Source organism: Protopterus annectens, chromosome 13.part0 (genome assembly GCF_019279795.1).
Source record: "Protopterus annectens isolate FY-2018-M chromosome 13.part0, PAN1.0, whole genome shotgun sequence".
Taxonomy (NCBI): Eukaryota; Metazoa; Chordata; order Ceratodontiformes; family Protopteridae; genus Protopterus; species Protopterus annectens.
The window spans coordinates 767,602,651-767,629,478 of NC_056747.1; the positions used below are offsets into that span (position 1 = coordinate 767,602,651).

At 42.5% G+C, this 26,828-nt stretch overlaps 1 protein-coding gene across 1 annotated transcript in view; it reads left to right on the plus strand.

Moving 5' to 3' along the window:
- The window catches only part of NSRP1 (nuclear speckle splicing regulatory protein 1), an 884,562-nt gene that overhangs the window by 646,186 nt on the left and 211,548 nt on the right, over positions 1-26,828 (plus strand). The window contains exon 5 of the mRNA XM_044054474.1: positions 10,809-11,016. Coding sequence (XP_043910409.1) covers positions 10,809-11,016 — 208 coding nt within the window. The remainder of the gene's footprint in view (positions 1-10,808; positions 11,017-26,828) is intronic.

Below are 26,828 nucleotides of genomic sequence, written 5' to 3' on the forward strand. Positions count from 1 at the left end.
ACCGAAGTCATCAAAAAAGCTAAGTACCCCGTTGGGGACCTTTTCTTTTCTCAGCCGATGTCAGAAATTACTGAAAAAGTTAACAATTGTATTTCTTGTGGTAAACAAATACCTCATAAGGATTTCCACTCTTACTGTCTCCCTTGCCTGGGCCCAGACCACGACGTCTCGGCCTGTGTAGCCTGTGCTCGCTTCAACAAGCGCACTCTCAGGCGCCGGGCGGAGTTCGCTGAAGATTTCTTCGGCGATAAGTTTGCTTACACCATGCCGTCGGATCTCACGACATCGCAGACTCCCAAAAAGCGAAAAGACCAGGACCGACATCCTCGGCCCGCGTCTACTACCGACTCCACGCCAAAACCTACCGTGAGTGCTCCGGTTCCCTCTGAGACGGTCTCTCCACCGCTCCGAACCGAAGACACCGCATTACCGACGACTCCGATTCCAGTCATTACTCCGACGCCAGTTATAGATTTTCCTCCGGATACCGAAACCGAGGAAATGCCCGAGACCATTGCTGTAGACAAGGTCACTCCTGCACGTGGAGCTGCCAGGCCCCCTATGGCCATGTCTATTAAGGTCTACACTAGGGCTAAGGCAGCCAGCAAAACAAAGCATATTACTTCTAAATCCTTACCTCAGCCGACTCCAGAGACACAAATTATGTCCATGGCTGCTGATTTAATTTCCATGATTAGAGGTTCACAGGCCCATCCTGAGAGAGGATCCCAGCCCCCTCCTGATAAAAGGCCCCGGGTTGAACCCTCTGACCCTACTCCTTCAGATGAAGATTCTGAGGGCTCTGTCCACTCTGATAGCCAGGAAGAGCTCTTTCAGACCTATGAGGACTCGGATGCAGAAGATTCCATCCCCTCGGCCTCCCCTCCTGAGGATATTTCTTTTGGGGAAGTTCTGCACACCAGGTATTACAGGGTCCCAGAAACTCATTCCCATTTATTCAGGGCCCATACTGCTGATTTGGAAACTATTTCACAGGGGCCTAAAGGAGTTTCAGCCTCCACCTCTAAAAATCCTTTGCCCTCCAACAGGGAAGCTAGGTCTTTAGAGAGATGGGGCAAAAAGGTTTATACTTCCACTACCTTATCTATGAGAGCTTTAAATTGCCTTTTTCATATGTTACAATATCAGGATTATCTGTTAGAAGATTTACAAAAAACATTAGCCACTCCTGATCCTTTAGACAGGAAGACTTTGCAGGAAGCTGTACATAACACTCAGCAAGTAAGCAATCACTTCGTGCAGTGTGGATATGATGCACTGGAAGCTTCATGTAGAGCAGCTATGACAGGGGCAGTCATTCGTAGACATGCTTGGTTAAAAGATCAACCTCTACCAGATCATGTAAAAGCAAAACTTCTGGATGCACCTTGGGAAAAGAACAAGCTTTTTGGTGCAAATGCCAAGGATGTGTTAAAGACCATCGAAGAAAAAGCAAAATCAGTTCAGACAGTGAAAGATTTCCTCCAGGTTCAACCCCCCAGATTCAGTAGGAATTGGCCTTCAAAAAACTGGTCCTTTCCTAATCCAGAAAAGTTTCAAAGGGGTAAGAACAGACGTGGCCGAGGAAGAGGCCAATACAGAGGCCCTTACAGGGGACGACAATGGCAGCCAGGAAACCAAATAAGTGACACAGAGGTTTCACCTGCCACACAACCACAATCTCAATGACTTTCCTCTACTACCGCCTACCAGGGAACAACTAGAAGCTCCCTTGGGCGGGAAGTTATCTCTGTTTGCAGAAAACTGGCACAGACTGACAAAGGACAAATGGATTTTAGACATTATAGACCGAGGGTACAGGTTTCATTTTCATACCTTACCAAGAAAACAAGGCATGCCAAACCTACCACAAAATCAGAGGGCAGAGGCTATCAAGCAAATCACTCTGCTGACTCGGATGAAAGCAATAGAAAGAGTTCCACAACAAGAACAAGACCAGGGGTTTTACTCAAGACTGTTCCTTGTTCCAAGAAAAGAATCTCAATGGAGACCAATACTGGACTTGTCCGCATTAAACACCTTTCTCATAGTACCAAAGTTCAAAATGCTGACTTTACAGCAACTCCTTCCCATGCTGGGCGAGGGGTCGTGGCTGATTACTCTGGACCTCAAGGAGGCATACCTGCATGTCCCTATCAGACTCAGCTGCAGAAGATACCTCAGATTTCTTGCAGGTCCAGAGCATTATCAATTCTCAGCATTGCCATTTGGCTTATCTACTGCGCCCAGAGTATTCACAAAATGCCTGGCTTCAGTAATTGCTCATTGCAGGCTCCAGGGGATACAAATTTACCCGTACCTGGACGACTGCCTCATACAAGCGGACGACAAATTGATGTTGACAAAAAACCTGGATTATGTCATACGTTTACTTCAAGCTCTGGGATACAGTCAACTTCCAAAAGTCAAGACTGCAGCCATCCCAGCAAATAATCTTCTTAGGAGCCAAAATAGACACAGCCTCTAAGATGGCTTACCTGACAGAAGACAAGCAAGAGAAGTTAACTCATTATTTCAAAGATTTAGCAAAACTCACCCAGATGACTGCAAGGAGATTCCTACAGGCCCTGGGTTACATGGCATCCTGCATTATACTGGTTCCATTAGCAAGACTACACATGAGAAAGCTTCAATGGTACCTAAAAAGCATTTGGTCTCAACACAGCAACAACTTGGAGACAATCATACCACTCATTCCATGCCTACAAAAGGAATTCCTATGGTGGGCCTCGGTGAGCCAGGCAAGCACAGGTATGTCATTCAAAAAACCACAGATAACACAGACCATGACTACAGACGCCTCAGACCTTGGATGGGGGCCGCACATGGAAGGCAGGTGTATACAAGGACAATGGTCTCAAAAGGAAACACATCTGCATATAAACCAAAAGGAAATGCTGGCAGTAATGCATGCCATCGAGGCCTTTCAACACCAACTCCAGCAAGGCCATTTACTGATACGGACAGACAACACCACGGTGATGTGGTACATAAACAAGCAAGGGGGCACCCACTCTTACCCCCTTTGCAGACTGACAATGCAGCTTTGGGAGAAATCACTGAGCCTAAACATCCAGTTACAATCCCAGTTTGTTCCAGGAAAAGACAATGTGTTGGCGGACAGCCTAAGCAGGAATTTCACAGACCCACACAAGTGGAGGTTACATCCGAAGGCCTTCAGACAACTCACCTCGAAATGGGGCAAGCCAGAAGTGGACCTATTTGCCTCTCACCTCAACCATCTTCTACCAAAATTCTGCACAAGGATATACCATCCAAAAGCTTGGAAAATAGATGCCCTCTCATTCAACTGGAACTCCCTAGCAATCTATGCATTCCCACCTCTGCCACTGATGACCTCAGTATTACTAAAGATCAAAGCAGAGAAACCCAAGGGAATCGTAATAGCTCTGGACTGGCCAAGACAACACTGGTACCCACTACTACGGAGCATATGTCACACCAGGAGGTGGGCCCTTCCCCAGTGGCCTCTACTTTTGACTCAACACAATTTCGAAACACTGCATCCAAATCTTCAGACACTGCAGCTAACAGCCTGGGAGATCCCATAAATAAATTCAGCTTATCTCTCACCAAGGAAGTTCAGCGGATACTAACAGAGGCTCGCAGACCATCCACCAGAAAGGTTTACTTAGCAAAGTGGAAAAGATTCAGCAATTGGAATACCAGCAAGGGACATGATGCATCATTGTTAAACATCCCACTCATCTTGGAATATTTGGCAGATATGTTAAAGAACGGCCTCTCATATTCTTCCATAAAGATACATGCATCTGCTATCACAGCTAGATACAACACTGATCCTCCTGTTTTTTCTCACCCTTTGCTAAGGCAATTCCTCAGGGGAATCAAGAACATTAAGCCACCAAGAAAGGCCCCAGTGCCAGCCTGGGACCTCAATTTTGTCCTAGAAAAAAACTGACTCTACCTCCATCTGAGCCTGCAGCTTCAGTTGACTTACAATTTCTCTCATGGAAGACAGCTTTCCTGTTGGCAATCACCTCAGCAAGAAGGGTTTCGGAGTTACAGGCCCTAATGGCAATACCACCCTTTATTATTTTTCACAGAGACAGGGTTTCATTAAGGACCAACCCTACTTTCATGCCAAAGGTGGTATCTAGGGTTTCTTTAAATCAAGCCATTCATCTGCCTGCCTTCTTCCCCAATCCTGAGAATAAGGGGGAAAGACTGTTGCATACCTTGGACATTCACAGACAACTTCGATACTACCTGGACAGAACCAAGGCCAGTAGGAAGTCTGAACAACTTTTTGTAGCTTATGCCCCTGCAGTCCAAGGAAAAGCAATTTCAAAACAGACTATTTCAAAATGGATTGGACATTGCATCAGATTCTGTTATTCCTTTCATGGAAAGACTGTTCCAGCCAATGTCAGACCACATTCCACTAGAGCTACAGCCACCTCTACAGCATTTTTAAGAGGGGTGCCTACCAAGGACATTCTAGAAGCTGCTACATGGAGCTCCGTGCATACATTCTCCAAACACTACAATCTCCCTCTATACTCCAGATCCAGAGCAGGCTTTGCTTTGGCAGTCCTGCAGGGTTTGATTGCCACACCACCTTTTCCCTAGAGCATTCCTCCTCCCCCAGCTAAGCTATGGTATTCTACCAACATGTTATGACTGCAGTTGCATTCTTGAAGGACATAGTACAGTTTTGTACCTACCATAAATGTAGATGTCCGATAGATATGCAACTGCAGTCGGATTTTCCCTCCCTCCATACCCCTCTATGCCTAGGGTCCACTCCTATCCCTGTTTCTCTTAGCTGGGGATATCTGTTATGGTGTATTTGTTTTATTGCTCATTTATTTGTTTGGAATCCTGTTTTTGTCTTCCAATTTGATTACAGCCTTCCTTGGAGGGCACCTGGCATCTGGGGCAAGAAACACTGAAGAAAATGGCGTCGGCTGATGCTTATGTACTCCAGCCGCTCTGACGTCGGAGAGAAATGCGACATCAGCCGACGTCGGACCCAGACTTTGGAATCCGGCCGACCGAGGGCTGCCTGAGGCAGGACAACCCACATGTTATGACTGCAGTTGCATGTCTATCGGACATCTACATTTATGGTAGGTACAAAACTGTACTTTTTCATTTGTGTAAATGTATGACTGCCTATGTCATAAGTGTAATTCAGTAAAGATTATTAAAAAAAGAGCATAGGTGATTCTGGAAGTGTTTCAGGAATACCAGGAAGTGGATATTGCAACTTTTAAACACCAGGAAATCTTTTTTATTATGGTGACTACATACAATTATTTTTGTTGTAGTTCTTCTGTCCTGCCTTTAACACCTGATTACCATCATGTTAAATAAGCCAGCAGACCCCAGCGTGCAACACCTGCTCCCCATTTTATACCTGGCTTGCGTCTTACATATCTTCATAAAGCACTCAGTTTTGGGATTCCTTCCTTTCTCCTTGTAAGGCAAGACATATGAGATTCCAGTGAACATTCTAAGACTGAGATACCATGACAGCCGCCCAGTCTGTTGCCATTCAAATTGCCACCTGCTCTGTTTCTCTGTGAAATCATTTGTTATTGCATGCATAGTCATATTAGACTTTCCTACTCTTTTCAAGCTGATTTCAGTATATGCATTTCATTTTTCCATTATTATGTGCCTACTTAACTTTGACTGCTTATGAATATTTAGGGATGAAGAGTGCCTCACTTTACACGGAAACATTTAAAAAGCTGAACCAGTTGTATGAGAGTGAAAAATATATGTATTTGACACTAGAACAGCCTAGGCACTTCCTTGCGCTTGGATGTTAGGAGTGGGATCACCAGGAATAAAGACAGCAACAGCATTTTTGACATCCACTTCTCAGCAAGTGGGCTGGTTCCTGCTGTATGGATGGCAGAGCATAGATGTATAGCCAGTACATTCTATTGAGCATTTCTGGTCTCTGTGCTACTGCTGGAGGTGCATAAGTAGATGTAACGAGGTGGAGGTAGCTGGCTAATGTTAATTATCCTTCTGTATCAGCTTGAATCTGTGAGGGCACATGCCTTCTGCATTGATGATACATACATGTACACATATTTGCGTCCTGTAGGAAAAAAGTTCAGCTGTTAAAGCTTATATTGGAATAGAGGAAAAGTTATGGAGAGCAAAGTGAATGGTAATGAGTTTGTCTTGTGTGTAAGAGTCATGTGTGGCTGAAGGAGGTGCCTTGGGGGAATATAAAAAGCTGTACACTTAGGAATTATTTAGATGTATCCTTTTGTTCTTTAAGACTTTGCTGCACTAGAATTGCTTTGCTACACGTTTTATGACTAGTGTATTGCTTTAAAGTACAGATTTAATTGTAATTCACAAAAGGAAGTCTTCTTCTTTCAGCTGCTCCCATTAGGGGTCGCCACAGCAGATCAACTGTTTCCATTTCCTCCTGTCCTCTGCATCTTGCTCTGTCACACCAACCACCTGCAATTCCTCTCTCACCACATCCATAAACGTTATCTTAGGCCTTCCTCTTTTCCTGTTACCTGGCAGCTTCATCCTTAGCATCTTTTTCCCAATTTACTCTTCATCCCTCCTCAGCACATGTCCAAACCAACGTAATCTTGCCTCTCTGGCTTTGTCTCCAAACCTTCCAACCTGGGCTGACCCTCTAATATACTTATTCCTAATCCTGTCCATCCTCGTCACACCCAGTGCAAATCTTAACATCTTCAATTCTGCCACGTCAAGCTCTGACTCCTGCCTTTTTGTCAATGCCACTGTCTCCAACCCGTATAACATAGCTGGTCTCACTACCCTCTTGTAGACCTTCCTTTCACTCTTACTGGTACTCGTCTGTCACAAATTACTCCTGACACTCTTCTCCACCCACTCCATCCTGCCTGTACTCTCTTCTTCACCTCTCTTCCACAATCACCATTACTCTGAACTGTTGATCCCAAGTACTTAAACTCATTCACCTTCACCACCTCTACTCCCTGCATCCTCACCATTCCTCTATCCTTCCTCTCATTCACACACACATATTCTGTCTTAGTCCTGCTGACCTTCATTCCTCTTCTCTCTAGAGCATATCTCCACCTCTCCAGGGTCGTCTCCACCTGTTCCCTACTCTCACTACAGATCACAATGTCATCTGCAAACATCGTAGTCCACGGGGACTCCTGTCTAATCTCGTCTGTCAACCTGTCCATCACCATTGCAAATAAGAAAGGGCTCAGAGCTGATCCTTGATGTAATCCCCCCTCCACCTTAAACGCATCCGTCACTCCCACCGCAGACCTCACCGCTGTCACACTACCTTCGTACATATCTTGTACCACTCTTACTTACTTCTCTGACACTCCTGACTTCCTCATACAATACCACAACTCCTCTCTAGGCACCCTGTCATATGCTTTCTCTAAATTCACAAAGACACAATGCAACTCCTTCTGACCTTCTCTGTACTTCTCCATCAACACTCTCAGAGCAAACATCGCATCTATAGTGCTCTTTCCTGGCATGAAACCATACTGCTGATCACTAATCATCACCTCCCTTCTTAACCTAGCTTCCACGACTCTTTCCCATAACTTCATGCTGTGACTAAGCAGTTTAATCCCTCTGTAGTTACTACAGCTCTGCACATCACCCTTATTCTTAAAAATCGGTACCAAAACACTTTTTCTCCATTCCTTAGGCATCCTCTCACTTTCCAAGATTTCATTAAACAATCTAGTTAAAAACTCCACTGCCATTTCACCTAAACACCTCCATGCTTCCACAGGTATGTCATCTGGACCAACAGCCTTTCCGTTCTTCATCCTCTTCATAGCTATCCTTACTTCCTCCTTGCTAATCCACTGCACTTCATGATTCACTATCCGCACATCATCCAACCTTCTATCCCTCTCATTCTCTTCATTCATCAACCCCTCAAGGTACTCTTTCCATCTGTTCAATGCACTCTCCACACTTATGAGTACGTTTCCCTCATTATCCTTTATCACCCTTACCTGCTGCACATCTTTACTAGCTCGGTCCCCCTGTCTAACCAATCGGTACAGGTCCTTTTCTCCCTCCTTAGTGCCCAACCTTTTATGCAACTCTTCATATGCCTTATCCTTAGCCACCTCTCTCTTTGCCATGCATCTCATCTCCTTATACTCTTGTCTACTTTCTTCATCTCTTTGACAATCCCACTTCTTCCTCGCCAACCTCTTTCTCTGTATACTCTCCTGTACTTCTTCATTCCACCACCAGGTCTCCTTGTCCTCCTTCCTCTTTCCAGATGTCACACCAAGCACCTTTCTAGCCATCTCTCTTACTAGCTCTGCTGTAGTTACCCAGCTATTCGGTAACTCTTCAGTGCCACCCAGTGCCTGTCTTAACTCTTCCCTGAAAGGAAGTATATAGTAATATGTGCTTGTCTTGTAGTTCATTATATATTGGAAAAACAAAAAGAAAACTAGCAGCTAGAATTAAGGAAAATAATGATATTAAAATAATATTGTACCACATATACTTTACCAGCATTAAGTTGAATGCAGTAATTTTAAGTAATGTGTGTTGTATGTGTTACATAATGTAGAGGAGAACATAAGAATAGGGGATTACTATAGCATCCTTTAGAAAAAGAAATGCTTTGGCAAATAAGATTGGACGCTACAACTCCTTGAGGGTTGGAGTGAAGCACTGAATAGTAAGTGTCTCTTAAAATTCAGTGAGAGCTGAAGGTAATATTTTTGGTTAAACTGAATAAATGGGTGTGGTGTATATCATATTTAAAATGTAAGTGTAGAAGAATGTATTCGTGCTGAAGAAATCTATAACACAATAAAGATGAAAGCACGTATCCATTATAAGTTATAATTATTCTGACCTGCTGGTGATTTTTATTAGAATGTTTTGTTTTTATTTCTTTTTTTTCTGGGATTTAGTGTACATTCTAGGGTAGTTTAATCAATGCTTTGGTTTTAGTGTATTACTTTCCTATCTTATGACCACACAGTTTATTATAAAGTGTTAGTCTTGTTAACTGTCAGCTGCACTAAAGCTTATATCCTGCTTCCTTTTAACTCATTAATCTGCAGTGAAGCCTGGGCTTCTCTTCAGGATCATCCTAATGCCCTTCCAGGCATCTAATATTGTCTGTTCACATTTATATTAATAATAGAACAAGAATAACAAGGTCCCAAGCACGCAGTCAGTCGTGAGGGACTTGGGCACCCAGGTTGATAGCAAACTGACTTTTGACCACCATATTGTTGTACAGAAAGCATTCTACATGGCCCACATCATTAGTAAGGGTATCTCATCCAGCAGTAAGGAGGACATAACATCCCTGTAGTCTTCCTTTATAAGACCCATTATTGAGTACAATGCCCCTTTCAGCATGTACCTCACAAAGCACATGCAGCACCTGGAGAGACCACAGCGGTTCCTCACCAGAAGAATCCAGGGCTTCAAACATCTACCCTACACAGATAGGCTAAAAGCCCTGTCCCTCTACTCAGTCTCATACAGACTTCTCAGAGGTGACTTCTGTCTGGCATACAAAGCAATCTCAGACCCCGCCTTCATGGGACTGCTGCATACCCCCAAGTCAAGCTCTACTTGAGTAACCCAAATGCGCGACCTCAACCTGGTCTGTGACATCAGTAGGGCTTGCTGGCCGAACAGATTTGTTTCCCAGAGACTCCCCATTCTGTGGAATAGACTCCCTCTCCACGTCAGCAGAGTACCTCATTAACCCTTTTTAAGCACAACCTGTATAATTGGATGGGGAACAGAAAATACACCCCCTGGGATTCCACCTGTGTCCCTGTTGGACAGGGGCATTGGGTGCTGACTTGTCAAAACATGGGTTAAATTCTTGGCTAGGCTTGTAAGGGCCTCAGCGCCAGTAGCCTAGTAACTTCCTATGAATTGTAACACCATGCTCCATACATACAAGCTATTGAAAGATTTAATCTTAAAGGTTTTCATGATGGGCAACACAGTTGCATTTATGCTTGACTTCTGTCTAGTGCAGCTAAAACAGTTGGACTTCTGTCTAGTGCAGCTGAAAATATAGTAAATTTCTTTCATATGATATTTGTTTATGTTATCATAATTTTCGTATTCTCCATATATCACAATGTCCAAGCAACATAGACCGAACTGCTTAACCTCCTTTGTATGTTCACAGCTAGGTGAACAAAATACTGCTGACAGAATGTGTATAGCTTGAGTGGTTACTGAGGTATTATAAACTGTTTACAAAATATCATAAAAATTAATATTTACTGTAATTATTATAACTTAATCAAATGAACATTACTAGTGTAAAGTTTGGTTTGTGTTGAACAGTTTGATTCTAGAGATGTTATTTGTTTGTACTGTGAGGATGTAACTTAATTTTGTTAAAAGACTCAGGATGTAACCATTGGAAGTATTTTGATGACACTTGTTACAGCATTTTCCACTCCAGTATTAATGACTGTTGCACAGCTTCTCTGGCTAATGCCATTCCCTTCATTGCTCACTTACTGGTGTATTATTCTGTCTCTCCGAATACCCTTCACGTTCTACTAAGTACATGATGATTAGTCCACCTCCCCTCATCCTTAACTCCACCAACCTTTCTCAAAAGTACTCCTTGACTTTTCTGCCTGCTGTGTATTGCATTCACTTCCTGACACACAAAGGTTGGTGACCTTTGTCTTATTCATGCTAATTGATATCCTATTTAGTTTCTTTTCCTCATTCTCCAGTAACTTTAGTAACTTTTAACATTTCTTCTTGTCTGGTAGCCCAAGTATATCGCAAGTCTGATGAAAGCAGTTGAGATAAGAAAAAAGGAGCAGGAAAAGCGGATGGAAAAAAAGATACAGAAGGAGAGAGAGTCAGAAGATGGTCAGTTTGATGACAAAGAAGCATTTGTAACATCAGCTTACAAAGCAAAACTACAGGAAAGAGTGGAGGAAGAGGAGCGGGAACGGAAAGAGGCAGTACTAGAAGGTGAGAAGACAACTGAGGACTGTTTTGTGCCACAACAAATAGTTTTGCTGCTACTGTAGCATGAAACAGAATCAGAAACATATAACGCATGTATACAAAGTCACAATTGAACTAATAGTTGTAGAATTACAGCAGCATTCCTTTTATTGCCAATGCTGTTTTACAGTCCTGAAGCATTGTTTTTAGTTTAGGCAGTTGTCTGTAATTACTTCTTTCAAATTTCAGAATTTTATTCAATTCCTAATGTATTCATATGATTTGTGTTGAATTTAACAAATGTTGTAAACTCAAGTTACTGTCAGGACTTGCTCTTTAACCACATTTTCTTACTGTGCCTTGGAATCCATTAAAAAAATATATATATGTTACATTATCCTGCCCATTCACTTTTACTGATGGGAAGTACCGCAGTCAGGTGATCAAACCCCACATTCAGATACTACTGTAAGCAAGTAAGCTCCCCACCTACTGCCATAATGCACCAGTCCATTCTGAGTCCTCAGATCTGATTACCCACTATAGAGATCAGACTTATCTCTGGTACTCCTTCAGATAAGTTCTATAAACTTATAAAAAGCTTCATAACCTCAAGGTTTCTATCAGATTCTCAGTTTTCCTATTGTCTCATCTGTACATCATCCCTCCACACCTTTCACTCTGCAGCTTTTTGCTCTCATCACCCATCCCAAATACACAGCATTGCTGAGGGCCTCAAACCTTCCCATCACCAAGGGCGCTGTTAGTCTTTCGGTGCTTTGGATGAGTCTCCCTAGAAGCCACCATGGAAGCACACATGCAAAACGAGGCATATAAACTCTATCCCCCACCCCACTGAATCTCTAACACCAGATACTAATCTTGATGAAGGGGAAAGGCTCCCATCAGTCCCCTCCTGAAGACACCAAATGTGGTGAAATCTTAGAACTAATGAGGCAGAAGGGTACTTGGTCAAATGATCTCTCACTTTCCTGGATAAGATGGTTCTTTTTGAGGCATTTAGATCTGCCCCATCTACCTCTTTGATGATCTCTCCTGTTGGCCACGTGATGGACCTTTTGGTGGAGAGGGCTTGGCAAGGAGCCCAGCGTGACCAAAGATATCCCAAGGAACAAAACAAAATTCTCTGTCCACCTAAGGGCAGACCACACAGGTGCAAAAGCCATATGTTGGACTCTGTTAGTATGATAGCAGCCAATCAGAAGGAGTTGTCTGACAGTCTGGTAGGGCATCCTCCTAACAAGGAGTCTAGGACAATGGACCACATTGGGAAGTGGGTTTACACTTCAAGTACATTCACTCTGTGAACATTAAACTACCTCAATCATATGACTAGATTCCAGAGAGACCTAGCTGAGCAGACACTAGGCTTTTTAAGAAAGCCCACCACTCCTGACACTTGCAGCAACTCAAGTCTCAGTTAGCTACAATGTTGATTTATTTCTAACCTCTCCAGTTTACTGCTGGTGGAGCATTTAGTGTGGCAGGCACAAGAATAACCATGAGGTGCCATGTCGTGGTTGTGCTTATGTGACTTTGTAGACAGCATCAAAGCATTCTTTATCCCTAAGTCAGAGAGAGAGAATCCTGAAGAGTGAGCGGGGGGGAACATATGTATTTAGGAGTATGTTTTGAGACCCGTTTAGAAGTCCTTTTTTTAACAATCCGAAGGAAACTGAAGCCCTCTGGTGTGCACTTTCCACTTGATTCCTCTTCTGATAAGGGCAGCCAAGGCACAGGAAGGCCCCTTTAATGGACACTGCCCTATAGGAAGAGAGGATTTTGCAGAACCAGGGCTTCAGAAATCCTTTGTTTGGGAAGCAGTTTTACCACCATGAAGAATGGCTCAACTGCTCCTGTCTTGCAGCAGTTGGAGGTTGATTATCTCTTCACCTAGCCTTGTGCTGGTCATCATGTAGGACAACAAGTTAAGATCCATAATATTTAGAGGCAAATTGTTATCTCTCTCCTTTCCAGGTGTTCCACCTTGTCAGAAGAAGGCAGAGGCCAGGGAGATGGTACAGCTCCTACAAAAAAGAGCCAGCCAAGAGGTCCCACCAAATGTGTCTATTTCAGATTCTTTATAGTTCCCAAGAAGTCAAAGGACTTGCAATATACTCGGGCTTATTTTGGATTTAAGCAGCCTAAATGATTACGTAGAAAAGATTCAGCTGCATTTTGTCATGGTGCAAGATATTCTTCCATGTTTATAAGAAGGTAACGGTATACTCTTTGCTGATCTTTAGGGTGTTTACCTCCATATAAAAATTGACCATGGATTCCAGCAGATACCTTTCCTTCTGGCTTGAAGCCAATCTTTATAATTTCCAAACTCTGCCCTTTGTATCACTACAGCTCCCTGGGCATAGCCAAGAGCATGTAAGTTGTTGTAGTCCACCTATGGTTGAAAAGGATTTGCATATTCCCTTACCTTGGGCATTTGGCTTCTGGCTACCATAATAACAGTATCCCTCATATCAGCCAGAGCTTATTTGTTTTGCTTATATCTCCCCCCAGGTATTCTGTGAATCATTGCAAAGCTAGATATTCATAATGCCATTTGGACACAAGCTTGAGCATTGTCAAACTTCCGGAATAGAGACTGATAATGCAAGCTGTAAGCTCAGATCTTCTTCTCACAATGACCCTTAAAGGTCCTGGGGCTAATAATGGCTTCTGTGTAACTGGTGCCCTAAGTGAAGTTCTACAAAAGGGTGCTTCAGTGGACTTTCTGAGCAATGGTCTTAGTCAGTAGATTATCTGAACAATCCGGTTCAACTCTGCTCCATTTACAAATAATATTCAGTCCGTTGGATGAAATTCCCCACTGTTTCAGCAAAAAGTTCCTCCAACATTCCCTTTCTAAAAAGCACACTGACCACAAACACCTCCTTTCTGTAGTGGGTAAGCATTTGGAAGGGAGAATGATCCAGGCATTATGTAATCAGTAAAAGGCTAATCTTCACATTGATATCATGTAGATGAGGGTGGTTCTTCTAGCATTGGAGGTTTTTCAGGACTACCTTCCCCAGGGTGTGATTTCTGTAGACTCAAGCAACAGAGAGGAATCTGACCCCCCCCCCCCCCCCAAGCTGGAAAGCCATAATGATGCAGCAGTGAATGAGGCCTTTGCAGCACTTTTAGTAGCAACACACATTACAGGATGAGACAGCTGTTTAGCAGACAGGCCCAGCAGATGTATACTAATGCCCATGAGTGGTTCCACAACCTATCGGAAATGCAAATAATGTTTTGTTTCTGAGCAAAGCCTTGCTGCAACTATTTTGCATCCTGACCAACAAGTACACTTTCCATTATTGTTTCCATTCCTCTTCTCTGGCAGCTCAGAAAATTTGCAAAGCCCTTCTGAAAGGATTTTTTCAATTAAGATCTCCCATTAAGGACCTCATCCTTCCATGGGACCTCATTTTCGTCTTGCAAGCATTAATTCACCTTCCTATCAAACCTGCCTCCTCATCTGACTTGAAATACCTGTCCTGGAGGACCCTACTTTTGGTACCTATTACTTTGGTCAAATGAGTGCCAGAATTTCATACTTTCTCCTCCAGACCTCTATTCTTAGTCTTCCACAAGGATAGGGTTTCCTGAGGACTAATCTATCCCTCCTGTCCTCGCCTCCGAATTATCACTCAGGCTAACAGTTCATCTTCCTGTCTACCCCCCTTTTATAATCTTGCAACAGCTGGGAGTACTTGTTACAGTCCCTAGATGTTCCTATACAACTATCTTTTTTCTTTTATCGTACTAAGACAGTTAGAAAAGTCAACCAACTATTCATTTCTTACGTCTTCTAAGCTAAGTCAGAAATTCTCCAAAGTTAGTGTCTAGATGGCTGTGTGAATATATAACATTTATGTATTAGCCTTTTATAAAAGAACCATGTTGATAAAAACCTAAAAAAGATGTTCATTATCATTTCCTGTTGCAGTGTGAGTAACTATATGGGAAGCATATTTCTAAGGATTGAATGTCCTGCTAGTATACAAAACTTTTGGGTGCCTTCCCTGTGCACCATGCATCCAGTATAGCTTGAGGGTATACTGCTATAAAAGCAGGCATATGGGTGCCAACATTCAGAACTTACTTTCAGTTGAAGAGTTCATTCAGACTGTCTTCACTGCTTCTTCAGTGTTTTGGCAGTCAGCTTGTTTGAACATTTGGGCAGATAAGTACTCCTTTGTTTTTCTTCCATTTTTTTCTGTACAATTTGTCTAAAATGTGTTTCTTATGGGATTCCCGATAAATATTCCCACACAACTTGTTTGTTTGTCTGAAGAGTCACACTGCTGTTGTAACATCTATTTGTCTTCTACCCTCAAGATCAATATAAGTCAGTTTATCAGGCTTAACATTTCTTGAGAACCAGTAACTTAAGGTCCTCACTTAAATGTCAGTAAACTTTAGCATGAGTACCTCAGAGATCCCCCTTCCAGCTCCTAAGAAAAAGAAAATTGTCAAAGACATTTCTGAAGTGGCTTCACCTTCAGCCTGTCCTCTGTGGCCCCCGATGAACCACTCCTCTGTAGCTTTATTGGAATCCTCGCACCTTCCATCTCTGTCTTCCAACCCCCATGATGCTGTTCCCAGGGATGCTGCAAGGGCTGAGAGTCTAGCATGTCCTCAAGAGCCATATGTTTGTCTACTACAAGAAGAGAGAACCTTGCTTAGTGATCTCAGAAGGGCGGAATAGTATCCCTCAAATGCTGGTGAGAGAAGAGGCAGCAAGTTGATGGACTGAAGTCCATATGTCTTGTTCTACTAGGAGTATGACATTGGACACACACAGAAAAAAAATTTAAAAAACTAAACAGTTCTCCTCTTTCGACCTCATATGGCAAAGAGACCAAGGAGAAATGCTACAGTTTTGCCAGGACTTTTTAAAAACTTCTAGTCTTTGTAATTCTGCTTCCCCAGTTTCTTCTCATTTAAAAAAGGAATAGGTCTCCATTTCCATCTGACAGTGACTCCCAGTCAGTTGTAGAGATTGGACTGGTCTTTTCTTTGCTGGTGTCTTCTTCTGACTCTTGGACTCTGTTGGGTCATTAGATTCTTCTGTAGAGGTGCTACTTTTTTTATATAACATATGTAAAATGAAGGACCTCTTCCACTGGGAAGAGAAAGAAGTCACTGAAACTCCAAAAAATAAATAAAGAAAACAAAAATATGTACTTCTTCAGGTAGATACCCCCAAACCTATGGCTGTACCCCCTGTCATTGGTGCTCTGGACGGTACTTTCAGTGCTGCCTGTGCTTCTCCAGACAGTCAGACTTTGACACATAAAAAGCCCGATAGCCATTACAAGATAATGCAATCCCATAAATTCCTGTTTTGTAATTCTGTGTCTGATTCATCTGCAATTCCTTTAGCCAAGGACACAAGTTCTAAGCAGTTAATTACTAATAATCCAGTACCGTCAGACAAGAATGAAAGGGCTTTTGAAAGGTATGGGAAAAAATGTATGCATCATCTACCCTAGTCTTTAGGACCGTCAGTTACCAGGTTTATATGGTCACTTATTTGATGGCATTTTTTGCAAATATCCATAAAATTGTTGCTGAGTTATCTGCCTCTGGGGTAAAATTATTTGTCCAGCATGATTTCTTCAGTCTGTCTAATAAGAACGAATTCCTTAAGGTACTCATACAGTGCTGCTGATGCAGTGTCCTGAGCAGATGCAGCAGGATAACTAATGTACAAGTATGAATGTTTTACATCACAAAGTCTTCCTGAAGATATAAAGTGAAACTCCAGTGGCAAAGGAAACACACCAGACTCCTCCAGCAGACCACAACTGAAATGAACGGACTGGAAATAGAACAGTTGAGCAACCAAATGTAGTTTAATTTCTTAAGTATTTTTTTATGTTTCCTTATTTTATTGTTTTTTTACAAGGTTGTAAACCTTATTAAAAATCTTGAAATATTCTTGTTTATACCCTGAAAAAGATGGATCAGCCTCATTGTTATTGTGTAATTGCAGTACTTCAGTCTCCAAAAACTGGATTTTACGCTCATTGTCTGTAGTAAGTAATTTAACTCAATTCCTGTACGATCAAACAGTTCAATAAGTTCATAGTGTAAAGAGGAATTAGGCAGTAAACCAAATGGAAACGTCCAACATCTTAAGCCTCTGGGTTGTTGTTTGTCTTTTCGGCTTTTCCCGGTTAGGGGTCGCCACAGCGGAACTCCCGTCCGCTAATGATTGGCAGTCGACTTTTTTATGGTGCCGAGTTGCCAGCCCAACGCCCATCCTTCAGCGAAGGCACGCCCATTCACACATGTCTTTCGGAGGCAACTTGACCGTGGGGAAGACATGCAGACTCCACACAGAAGGCACTCCAGCCAAGAATCGAACAGGAGAACCTCTTGCTGTGAGGCAACAACGCTACCGATGTACCACCACGGCTATCTTAAGCCTGTGGGTACTCTTTTATAATTTAACACACTCATTTACGTACATACTGTCAAACTGTAAATTTCTAGACTTAAGATTCTGTTCAAACAATCTAATTTGTGAAGTGAGAGTACCTTTGCCTCTAGGTTCCTGTATCATGAAGTACTGCAATTAGAAAGCCAGGCTGTAAAGTCAAAGTGTGAGCCGTTATTAAAAGGGGCAGCATGTACAGATAAGTCCTGTGTAGGGCAGCAAGGAACACTGCTGCCATATGATTAAGTAACCTATTTCCTTCCCCCACTGCTGGTGTTGAAACAAACTTGGATAACTGCTGAATTAACACTGTGAGATCTCCGGGTATAGATTCCATGATGAAGAAGCAGTCAGCACAGCTTTATAGTACAAACAATCAGAAACATTACAAGGAATTCTGTTAAAAAGTTGCCACAAGATCAAATAAAAAAATGCATCCCGGCTAAATCAACTAAATAACACCCAGTAAATCTGTAGGAAGACAGAATGTGTAGCCATTTTTTAGTCATTACTAGACTTCGTGATACAGGAACCTAGGGGTAAAGGTACTCTTTATTTCACAAATTAGATTGTTTGAACAGAATCTCGTTAAGTGTAGAAATTTACAGCTTGACAGTGTGTAAGTAAATGAGTGTTAAATATAGAAGAGTACCCAGAGGCTTAAGATTATGGAAGTTTCCATTTGGTTTACTGCCTAATTTCTCTTTACACTGTGAACTGAACTGTTTGATCATACAGGAATTGAGTAAGTTAAATTGCGTATTACAGACAATGAGCGTAAAGTCCAGTTTTTTGAGAATGAAGTACTGTAATTGCACAATAACATTGAGGCTGATTTTCAGGGTATAAACAAGAATATTTCAATATTTTTAATAAGGTTGACAGTCTTGTAAAAATAATAAAACAAGGAAACAGAAAATAATACTTAAGAAATTAAACTACATGTGGTTACTCAGCTGTGCTGTTTCCAGTCTGTTTATTTCAATTGTGGTCTGTTGGAGGTAGTGTATTTCCTTTGCCATTGGAGTTTCACCTTATATTGAGCAACTGAAGATATAAAGTTACAAATACTTGCTGTATTGGACAAAGAGATATTATTTTGTAACTTTTCATTTGAGATTTTGAAGAAATTTGCTGACCTGAGAAACTTATCCAAGGGGTCAAACAGATTTTTCAGTCATCCATGCCAAAGCACACCAGGCACTACTCTTCCAGTCTTGAACCCTATTTATAGGAGGTCCTCTGGACAGTCCCTGCAGAGGTCTAGGAAACACCAGTTCAAGAAACATTGCTAATGGGATTAAAAGAAAAAAGGAGTTAAAGCTCAGGTGGAATTAAAACCCAAGAAAAATGCATGGCTATTTTTTTGTTCAACCCCCCCCCCCCACTTCCACTCTCTGGTAAATCTTGTAGGTAATTTTTTTCTCGATTTCCTCTCTGGGAACAAATCACATAAGATTCTTGAGTGCTAAAATTGTTGAGAATCGATACGGGTAACATTAGAACTCTCTTCCCCAAACATGGGAGTTCCTCCACACTAAGAAAATCAAACTTTTTTTTTCTTTTCATTCTTTCCCATATGTTATGTCAAAGTGCCATAAAACCAATAACAGAATCTCACCAGAAAAAAATCATTTTATTCAGCAATGTTTCTAGTAACCAAAAAAGAGGGAGCCTGGAGACCTGTACTGGATTTTGTCTTTTTTTAGTCTGTTCATAAAAGTTCCAAAATTCAAAATACTCGCACTTCAACCTTTTTTTCTCTTATCTCTTTGCTATACGTTTTGGTGACTCTAGACTTCAAGACACCTGTCATTGTAAACCCATTCATGGAGACTTTAGATGCTATTAAAGATTTCCTGTTTCTGGTTCACCTTTTCATTTTTCCTCTTTAGTCTTTTGTGTTTCCACAACTCCAAGAGTATTCATAAAATGTCTAGCTAGCATCAGCAATTGTTTTTTGTAGACTACAGGGCATTCACGTTTTCCCTACTTAGACAATTGCATGATCTTTGCAGACTCTTTTCAAAGCTATCAAAAGTCTCTGCTTTTTTACCAGAAATCTGTTTCAGAAACCTAGGATCTGATGATGTCATTTTCATTCATTCCTCAGGTATTGGGTTTGGATCCGACTCTGCCACTTTTTCCAGCTCATAGAACACTGAAACTCTCGAGTGTCTCCCTTACCCGTAATGCCCTAGTGAGCTAACATACCTCAGATCTCATTTTCCTCCTTAGCATACAGACGTGGTCACTGTATACTGTCGAGTATAGTGACTTTTTTCTTGAGAGTGAGAATCTTTTTTACAACTATTTATCTTGATATCTTAAAAACTTTATTTTCTTTATAAATCTTATAATATTATAGCACTTCCTCTCTTTTAGACCCTTACTTGTATAGTCTTAGTTATCATCATTGGTATCTCCCTAGTTCTCGTGCTTTTTAGTACTTCTTTAATTACCATTGTTGGTAATTTTTTCCCCTTTCTCCTTTTTAACTGTTTAAAAAAAATCTTGCTTAATATCTTTCCTTTCTCTAAAACAGTATAAAATGTCTGAAAAGCCTTCACATTTTAAAAAATGTATGGCCTGTGGCTATAAAATGCCATTGTCGGATGCGCATTCTAAATGTGTGTGGACTGTTTAGGCCCAGTGCATCTCAGCTCTAACTGTGATATTGCAAAGCCTTTAACCCCAGAGCTTTGATTGACAGAAAAAGTAAATTAGTAGTAAGAGTTTTACTTCTTTCCATGCCTTCATCTGCATCATCTGGAGCTCAAACCCCCTAAGAAGTCAGATAAAAAAGATGCAAGAAAGCATTCCCCAGATTCGTCCACATCCTCAACTCCAGGTTCCGAATTTCCTTGTAAAATCTCTAAACCTTTGGATCCGACCTCCTAGAATCTGAAGTCCAGACCTGAAAAGTCTGGTAGGATCTGATTTCCACAGTTTGTCCTGGATCCGGTATCCCCTCATCTACCATCTCTATTCTTGGACTGGTCTCTGTAGCATCACCACTCCAGACCATCATTGACAGCATCTTCCACATGTTCTTCCAGAAGCCTAGCTGAAGCCAACTTGACAGGATGATGAGGAAGTTCCTCTTGATGCAGATCCAAATGGGGGTTCTTCCATCTCAGGCTCCATTGGGTCAAGAGACCATTATTAGTACTACCCCACCATTACTGTGTCTTTCGATTCGACCATTTGTGTAGGAACCGTTGAATCCAAAGATTCTGAATTAATCTGCATGAATGAAATCTGAAGATTATGGTATCTTCGACTCTAGTGATGTCTCTGAGTGGACTGGCGCCAGTCATCTTGGAACTGTAGTATTGGTGCTGGATCTGGGGTGTTGAAGTTGACTCCAAAGCTGTCTGAGCCATTTTTACCCCTCAGGGCTTCAGCATTAGCTCAGCTCTGACTCCCTCCTCAAGTAGTCTGACTTCGAGATGGAGGGAGCCTATGGTCCATAAGCATGTCCCTTCTGAACCATCGATTTCCCTCTCTCTGAGACTTTCTGCTTTTGAGGTAGTGGTGAGAGCACTCTCTGTGCCTAGAGTTCAGACTTCTCTTCCTTCTTCAGTGCTGACTACCCAACCCCATTTACCTGTGCATCTAGAGCTTCAACCAGCTGTGCCACTGGGACAGCCAGCCCAAGTCAGTCACCGGGCTACTCAACAGGGCATATTAATTTCTTCGGATTCTTCCTAGATCCCACCAAAGAAGTCCCCAGGAAGAAAAAGTGCAAAAGGAAACACTTAGACACCCCACAAGAGCCTGTCACAGAAGATACTGACTTTGATGGGGGGGGTCCCCAAAATCACCACCCAATAACGTTTCATTTGGAGATATCCTAGAAATCCTAATGCAGAGGGGTGGTTGTTCACTTGATAACCCTTCCTAAGAGGAAGCAATATTCCTGGAGGCTTTTGGAGCTAGCTCTTCCACCTCTTAGGTGACTCTGCCTGCCGATGAGCTCATTGATTTGGTCTCTTAGCGGGTGTAGAAGGAATCTGACGCCAATGACCTAATCCTCAAGAGAGACCAGACAGGATCCTGGCACCACCAAATGACAAACTATTGGAGCAAGGGAGTACCAGTTGCTGCCATGGTCATGGCAGCTGTCAAAAAGAAGGAACTAGCAGAACAAAGTTCCTCTGTCCACCTCCCACAACAGGGAGTCCAGGGCATTGGACAGATTTGGGAAGTATGTCTATGCTTCGGCAACCTTTGCCCTTTGGTCGCTGAATCATTTGGCACACCACTAGACTTCAGAAGGATTTGATCAAAGTACTTACCATATCCCCTTCTGGAACCATATCCTCTGAGGCAGAGAGCTCTGTTGCCTTACAGCTGGCTACCTTTCAATCCATTTCTAACCTGTCTATGAGGCTTATATCTCAAACAGCTGAAGGTACCTCAAGGGTGGCAGGTTCAGACATTTCCATCATAAGACATGTCTGGATGGGCTTGTTTGACTTTGAGGAACCCTTCAAAGCTTTCTTCGCCAGTGGTCCCTTTGACAGAAGTTCCTTATTTGGCCTCAGAGTTAAAGACACAGTCTCTAGGTGTTAGCAGGAAGGGAAAACACTGTTTGCTGTGGACTTAAATTTTTCGACTCCTCAACAGACCTTTTCTAGGAACCATTGAGAGGGAATAAAATGTGGCTCAGAAAATCCCAGGGTCCTTCCAAGATCCACGTGAAGACAGTTCCCTCAGTGGTGGAGTGGGGGGAAGACTCTAATGGAAGATGCCATTCCATGGCAGAGGTTGGCAGGACAACCAGGGATCTGGAGATACTTTGACAGATTCCACCAGTGCTCTTAAAAGGAGGCACACTTGTCCACTTCTGGAGGCAGTTGGAGGTTATCTATACCTGCACCAGAGAGCCTGACTAGAAATTACCAAAATTCTTGGGTGTGGAGGATAATATCCAGAGGATATATAATACCCTTTTCACATCTACCTTCACTAGTATCCAGTAAAATCCCTGATGTTTCTCCTGATCAGAGGGAAGCAACAGCACTAGAAATACAAAAGCTGCTAGAAAGAGTCATCCAAGATGTCCCTCTAGACCAGGAGGAGTCCGGAACGTAGTCAAGATTATTTTTAATGCCAAAGAAAACAGGGGACTGGAGACCAGTTTTGGATCTCAGCTGTGTAAATCAGCCAGTTCAGTATACAAAGTTCCGGATGGTCATGGTTCAGTCTACTCTGCTTTTTCTGTACAAAGACGACTGGATGTGCTCAGTAGATCTTCAGGATTCATACTATCATATCAAAATGAACAGATGATCCAGGAGATATTCACACTTCCTGCTGGGAGCCAGTCATTACCAATTCAGAGCTCTGCTCTTTGACCTAACCACAGCCCCAATGGTGTTTATCAAGTATATAGCAGTAGCGATGACACTGCAGGGATTCCGGGTGTTTCCATATCTAGATGACTGGCTCATAACTGCATCAACCAGGCATCAACTGATTCTAGCTTGAGATTACATACCATGATTATGCTCCCAGCTGGGCATCTCAGTCATTTACAACAAATCTCAAATGGATCCAACATAGACATTGGAATTCATTGATGCATTGCTCAATACTATCACTCAAACAACACCCCCCCCCCCTGTCCCCATCATTGTCCAGAGTATTCAGTTCCAGGTCAGAAAGATCATTCAAAGTTCTTCTGTCTCAGCTCGACTGATCCTTGAAGCTTTGGGATCCATGTCAGCAGCAATCATCCTGGTACCATTTTCAGGGTGCCATATGAGTATTCTTCAGTGGGCATTGGCAACGTCATGGTCCATTCTTTACCATCCCTTGAACAGTCAGATCAAAATAACTCAGGCATGCAAAAATTATCTCTTATAGTGGATACATTCCAGTCAAGTACAATAAGATCATCCCTTTGTTTTTCCCCAACCCAAGGCATAGTGACCACGGACACCTCCCAGATTGAGTGGGGGAGGGGGCAATTCTTGGGAAAGACAGCCCAAGGCACATGGTCCCCCAAAGATGCTAACATGCATATCACTGTCCTGTAAATGAGAGCAGTCCTCCTAACATTACAGGTATTCTAAGACATTCACCAGCGGGACTATTGTGATCCTGACAAACAATATGTCAGTAGTCTAGTACATCAGCACAAAAGGGGGAAACAAATCTTACCCCAATGTCTAGAAGCTATGAGAGTGTGGCAGTGGGCAATCTCATCCAGTCGATTTCTGATAGCATTGCACATTCCAGGGAAATCCAGTGTGATTGCAGACAAGTTTAACAGGTCCATTTTCCTGTCTCACAAATGGTCCCTCAATAAGAAGGTTGCAGAAAGGATTTTCCATCGATAAGTACAACCATGCTGCTGCAGCAGGTTCCTTGCCCTCATCTCCCCACCAGGGGAGTCATCAAGAGGTGCTTTACTGGCCTCCGGTCTATTTTATGCCTATCCACTGTTACCTCTAATCCCCAAATTTCTGCAGAAAGCATCTTGATTGCAAAGCATGCTTGTCCTCGTTGCTCCTTACTGGCCTTGTCAGATTTGGTTTCCCTTTCTTTGGCCTTGTCTACTTCATCTTCCATGGATTCTGGTCCAACTCCAGACCTACTGTTTCACCCGACAGACATTAGTCATCCAGACATTCCAAGCCTAAAACTGACCACATGGTTTCTCCACTTCCATTGATTGCTAGACAGCCAAGGCTCTTGTCCCCTATCCCGTCACATTCTCCTATCAACTCACAATGTTTACCACAGAAATAAATGGGAAAAGATTTGCCATTTGGGCATGGTGTCAGAGTCCAATATAAATCAGTTTATCAACCCTTCCAGCCTTTTTTCAAATTTCTGTAATAAGGGAGAGTGTATGTTACACCTTTTGGATATTCACAGGCAATTACGGTTTTATCTATATCGAACCAAAAATGTTATGAAATCAGAACAATTGTCTCTTTTTCAGATTTAGAATTAGGCAAATCAGTTTTAAAGATGACTTTAGCCAAATGGCTAACTGATTGTATTACCTTTGTTTATGATAAATTGGGCTCGGCATTACCAAAACCAGCAAAAGCACATTCCACTAAATCTATGGCAACATCTTCAGCATTTTTATCCAGATCTTTAATGGATATTTGTGCAGCCCCAGCTTGGGCTAAGTCTCATACCTTTGTTTATTTATTTTTATTTCATTTGCTAACCAGGTAGTGTCTGACTGGGCCAGAAGCCCATTTTCAGTGGAGACCCGGGAGAGAAAAGCTCCATGAATGTTACATAACACTGTACCCATAAACTACCACATAGGCGGTAGCCTACTAAACACCGAAAGTGTGATAAGAGACCTTGGGACACAGGTGGAGAATAGTCTCTCCTTTGATAATCACATTGCCACAGTAGTCAGGAAATCTTTCTATGTGGCACACCTCATCACAAAGGGGTTCACCTCCAGAAAAAAAGAGGTCATTGTTCCTCTCATCCCTCATCAGATCCATTATAGAGTACAATGCCCTGTTTGGCATATACCTCGCAAGACATCTACAACAACTAGAAAGGCCACAAAAATACGTCACTAAGAGGATTACCAGCCTCAAACAGATGACATATGCAGACCGTCTCAAAAAACTCCAGCTCTATTCCATCGCTTATTGCCTACTCAGAGGCGACCTCTGCCTAACGTACAAAGCCGTGTCAAACCCAGATCTGTTGGACATGCTGCATTTAAAAAAACCCAATCCCTCCGAGCCACATGCTCCAGGGACCTAAACCTTGCCACCACAGTAAACAAAACATGCTGGAGGGATAGGTTCCTGACCCAGAGACTTCCCATGCTCTGGAACAGACTACCCATTATTTCAAACAAAGCTCCTCATTAGCCCTCTTCAAGAAAAATCACGACAATTGGATGGGAAATATGAAATTCACCCCGGGGATCACTTCTGTGGCTCTTCTAGACAGAGGCACAGGAAATAACTTTCTTGGGTAGCAAAAGCCAGGGAACCTTTTTGGCTAGGCTTATATAGGCCCCAGGGCCGAAAGCCTAGTGCCTACCTATGAACGTATAGCTATTTTACATTTGAGATAAGCAAATTTTAGAAAGAAGAAATAGATCATAAATAATCATGCAAACAGAACTTCAAATTACAAGGTTCTTAACATGGTGTCTGTAAAGTAAGTAATATTAAACAGTTTTACCATACATCTATGCTTGGGAGGGTGGCCTAATGGCTAAGGTGTTTACCTTACAAAAACAAGGTGCAGGGTTTGAGTCTCACAAGGGATAATTGGCTAGGCTTCAAATGGCTTGCAAGACCAGTTAGCCTCGTACTAATCTATGATCCTAAAAATTTCACATTCAAATTACAAGGTTCTAATACAGGGTATCTATAAAGTAAGAAAGAATTAAACAAACAGATGTAATGTGGTCCTATCTCGCCTACATTCATTACTGATGGGCTCCGGCTCCGACTCGGCTGATAGTTACTAGCACAAAGTCTCTAATTGGCTGTGCTAACCCAGTATCCCAAGATGCACCATGCCCCAAACCCCAGATCTCGTTTGCCGCTCGTTGAGTTAGGGCGTGGTCTCAAGCTTGGTTGTGGCTAAGTACCCTATTTAAACTATTTTCATACTTTTCTTCTGTTTAACTTTCAGACCAAAAGCTATTTTCATAGCTACGTTGTGTATATCTTGTGTGCGAGTGCTATATATTGTGGTTTAGACAAGTTATAGTTTTGTGGTATCCTTGTGTTTGGCGGGCTAGGCCCGTTTAAGTTAGAAGGCCTTGCCCTCTCCTGTCTCTGTTACCTTTGTTCGTGTGTTGGGGCATTTAAGTTAGAATCCCTTTCTCCCTGCCTGCCCTTCTCTTGTGTTTGTGTGTTGGCTGTGTTTACTATGTCGGGTAAGGACCAGAAGGAGCATAAACCTTCTGGTTTCAAGAAGTGCGCCAAATGCTCTTACAAAATGTCTTTGACGGATGGCCATGCCATCTGCATGTATTGTTTGGGCGCTATACATTTGCAAGAATCATGTAGCGTGTGTCACTCTTTTAGTTCCAGAGTCTTGCAAGAGAGAAAAAACAAATTGATTCTCAAGGGCCTTGTAAAACCTGCCTTTGAAGAAGCTTTGCAATCTTCTTCCACTAGTGGAAAATCTAAGCCTAAATCAAAAAAGAGGTCTCCGGCTCCGTCTATTCCTTCAGAGCCATCGGAGAAGAGATTGAAGACAGTTTCACCTTCCTCGGCTCCATTGGCCTCGGAGCCGCAGGACAGTATTTCTGTGTCGGAGTCGACTCCCTCGACTCCATTGGTGTTGGCGCCGCAGGAAGTTTCCATGGTACTGGAGCCGACATTGGTTCCGATTCTCCTGGAGCCAA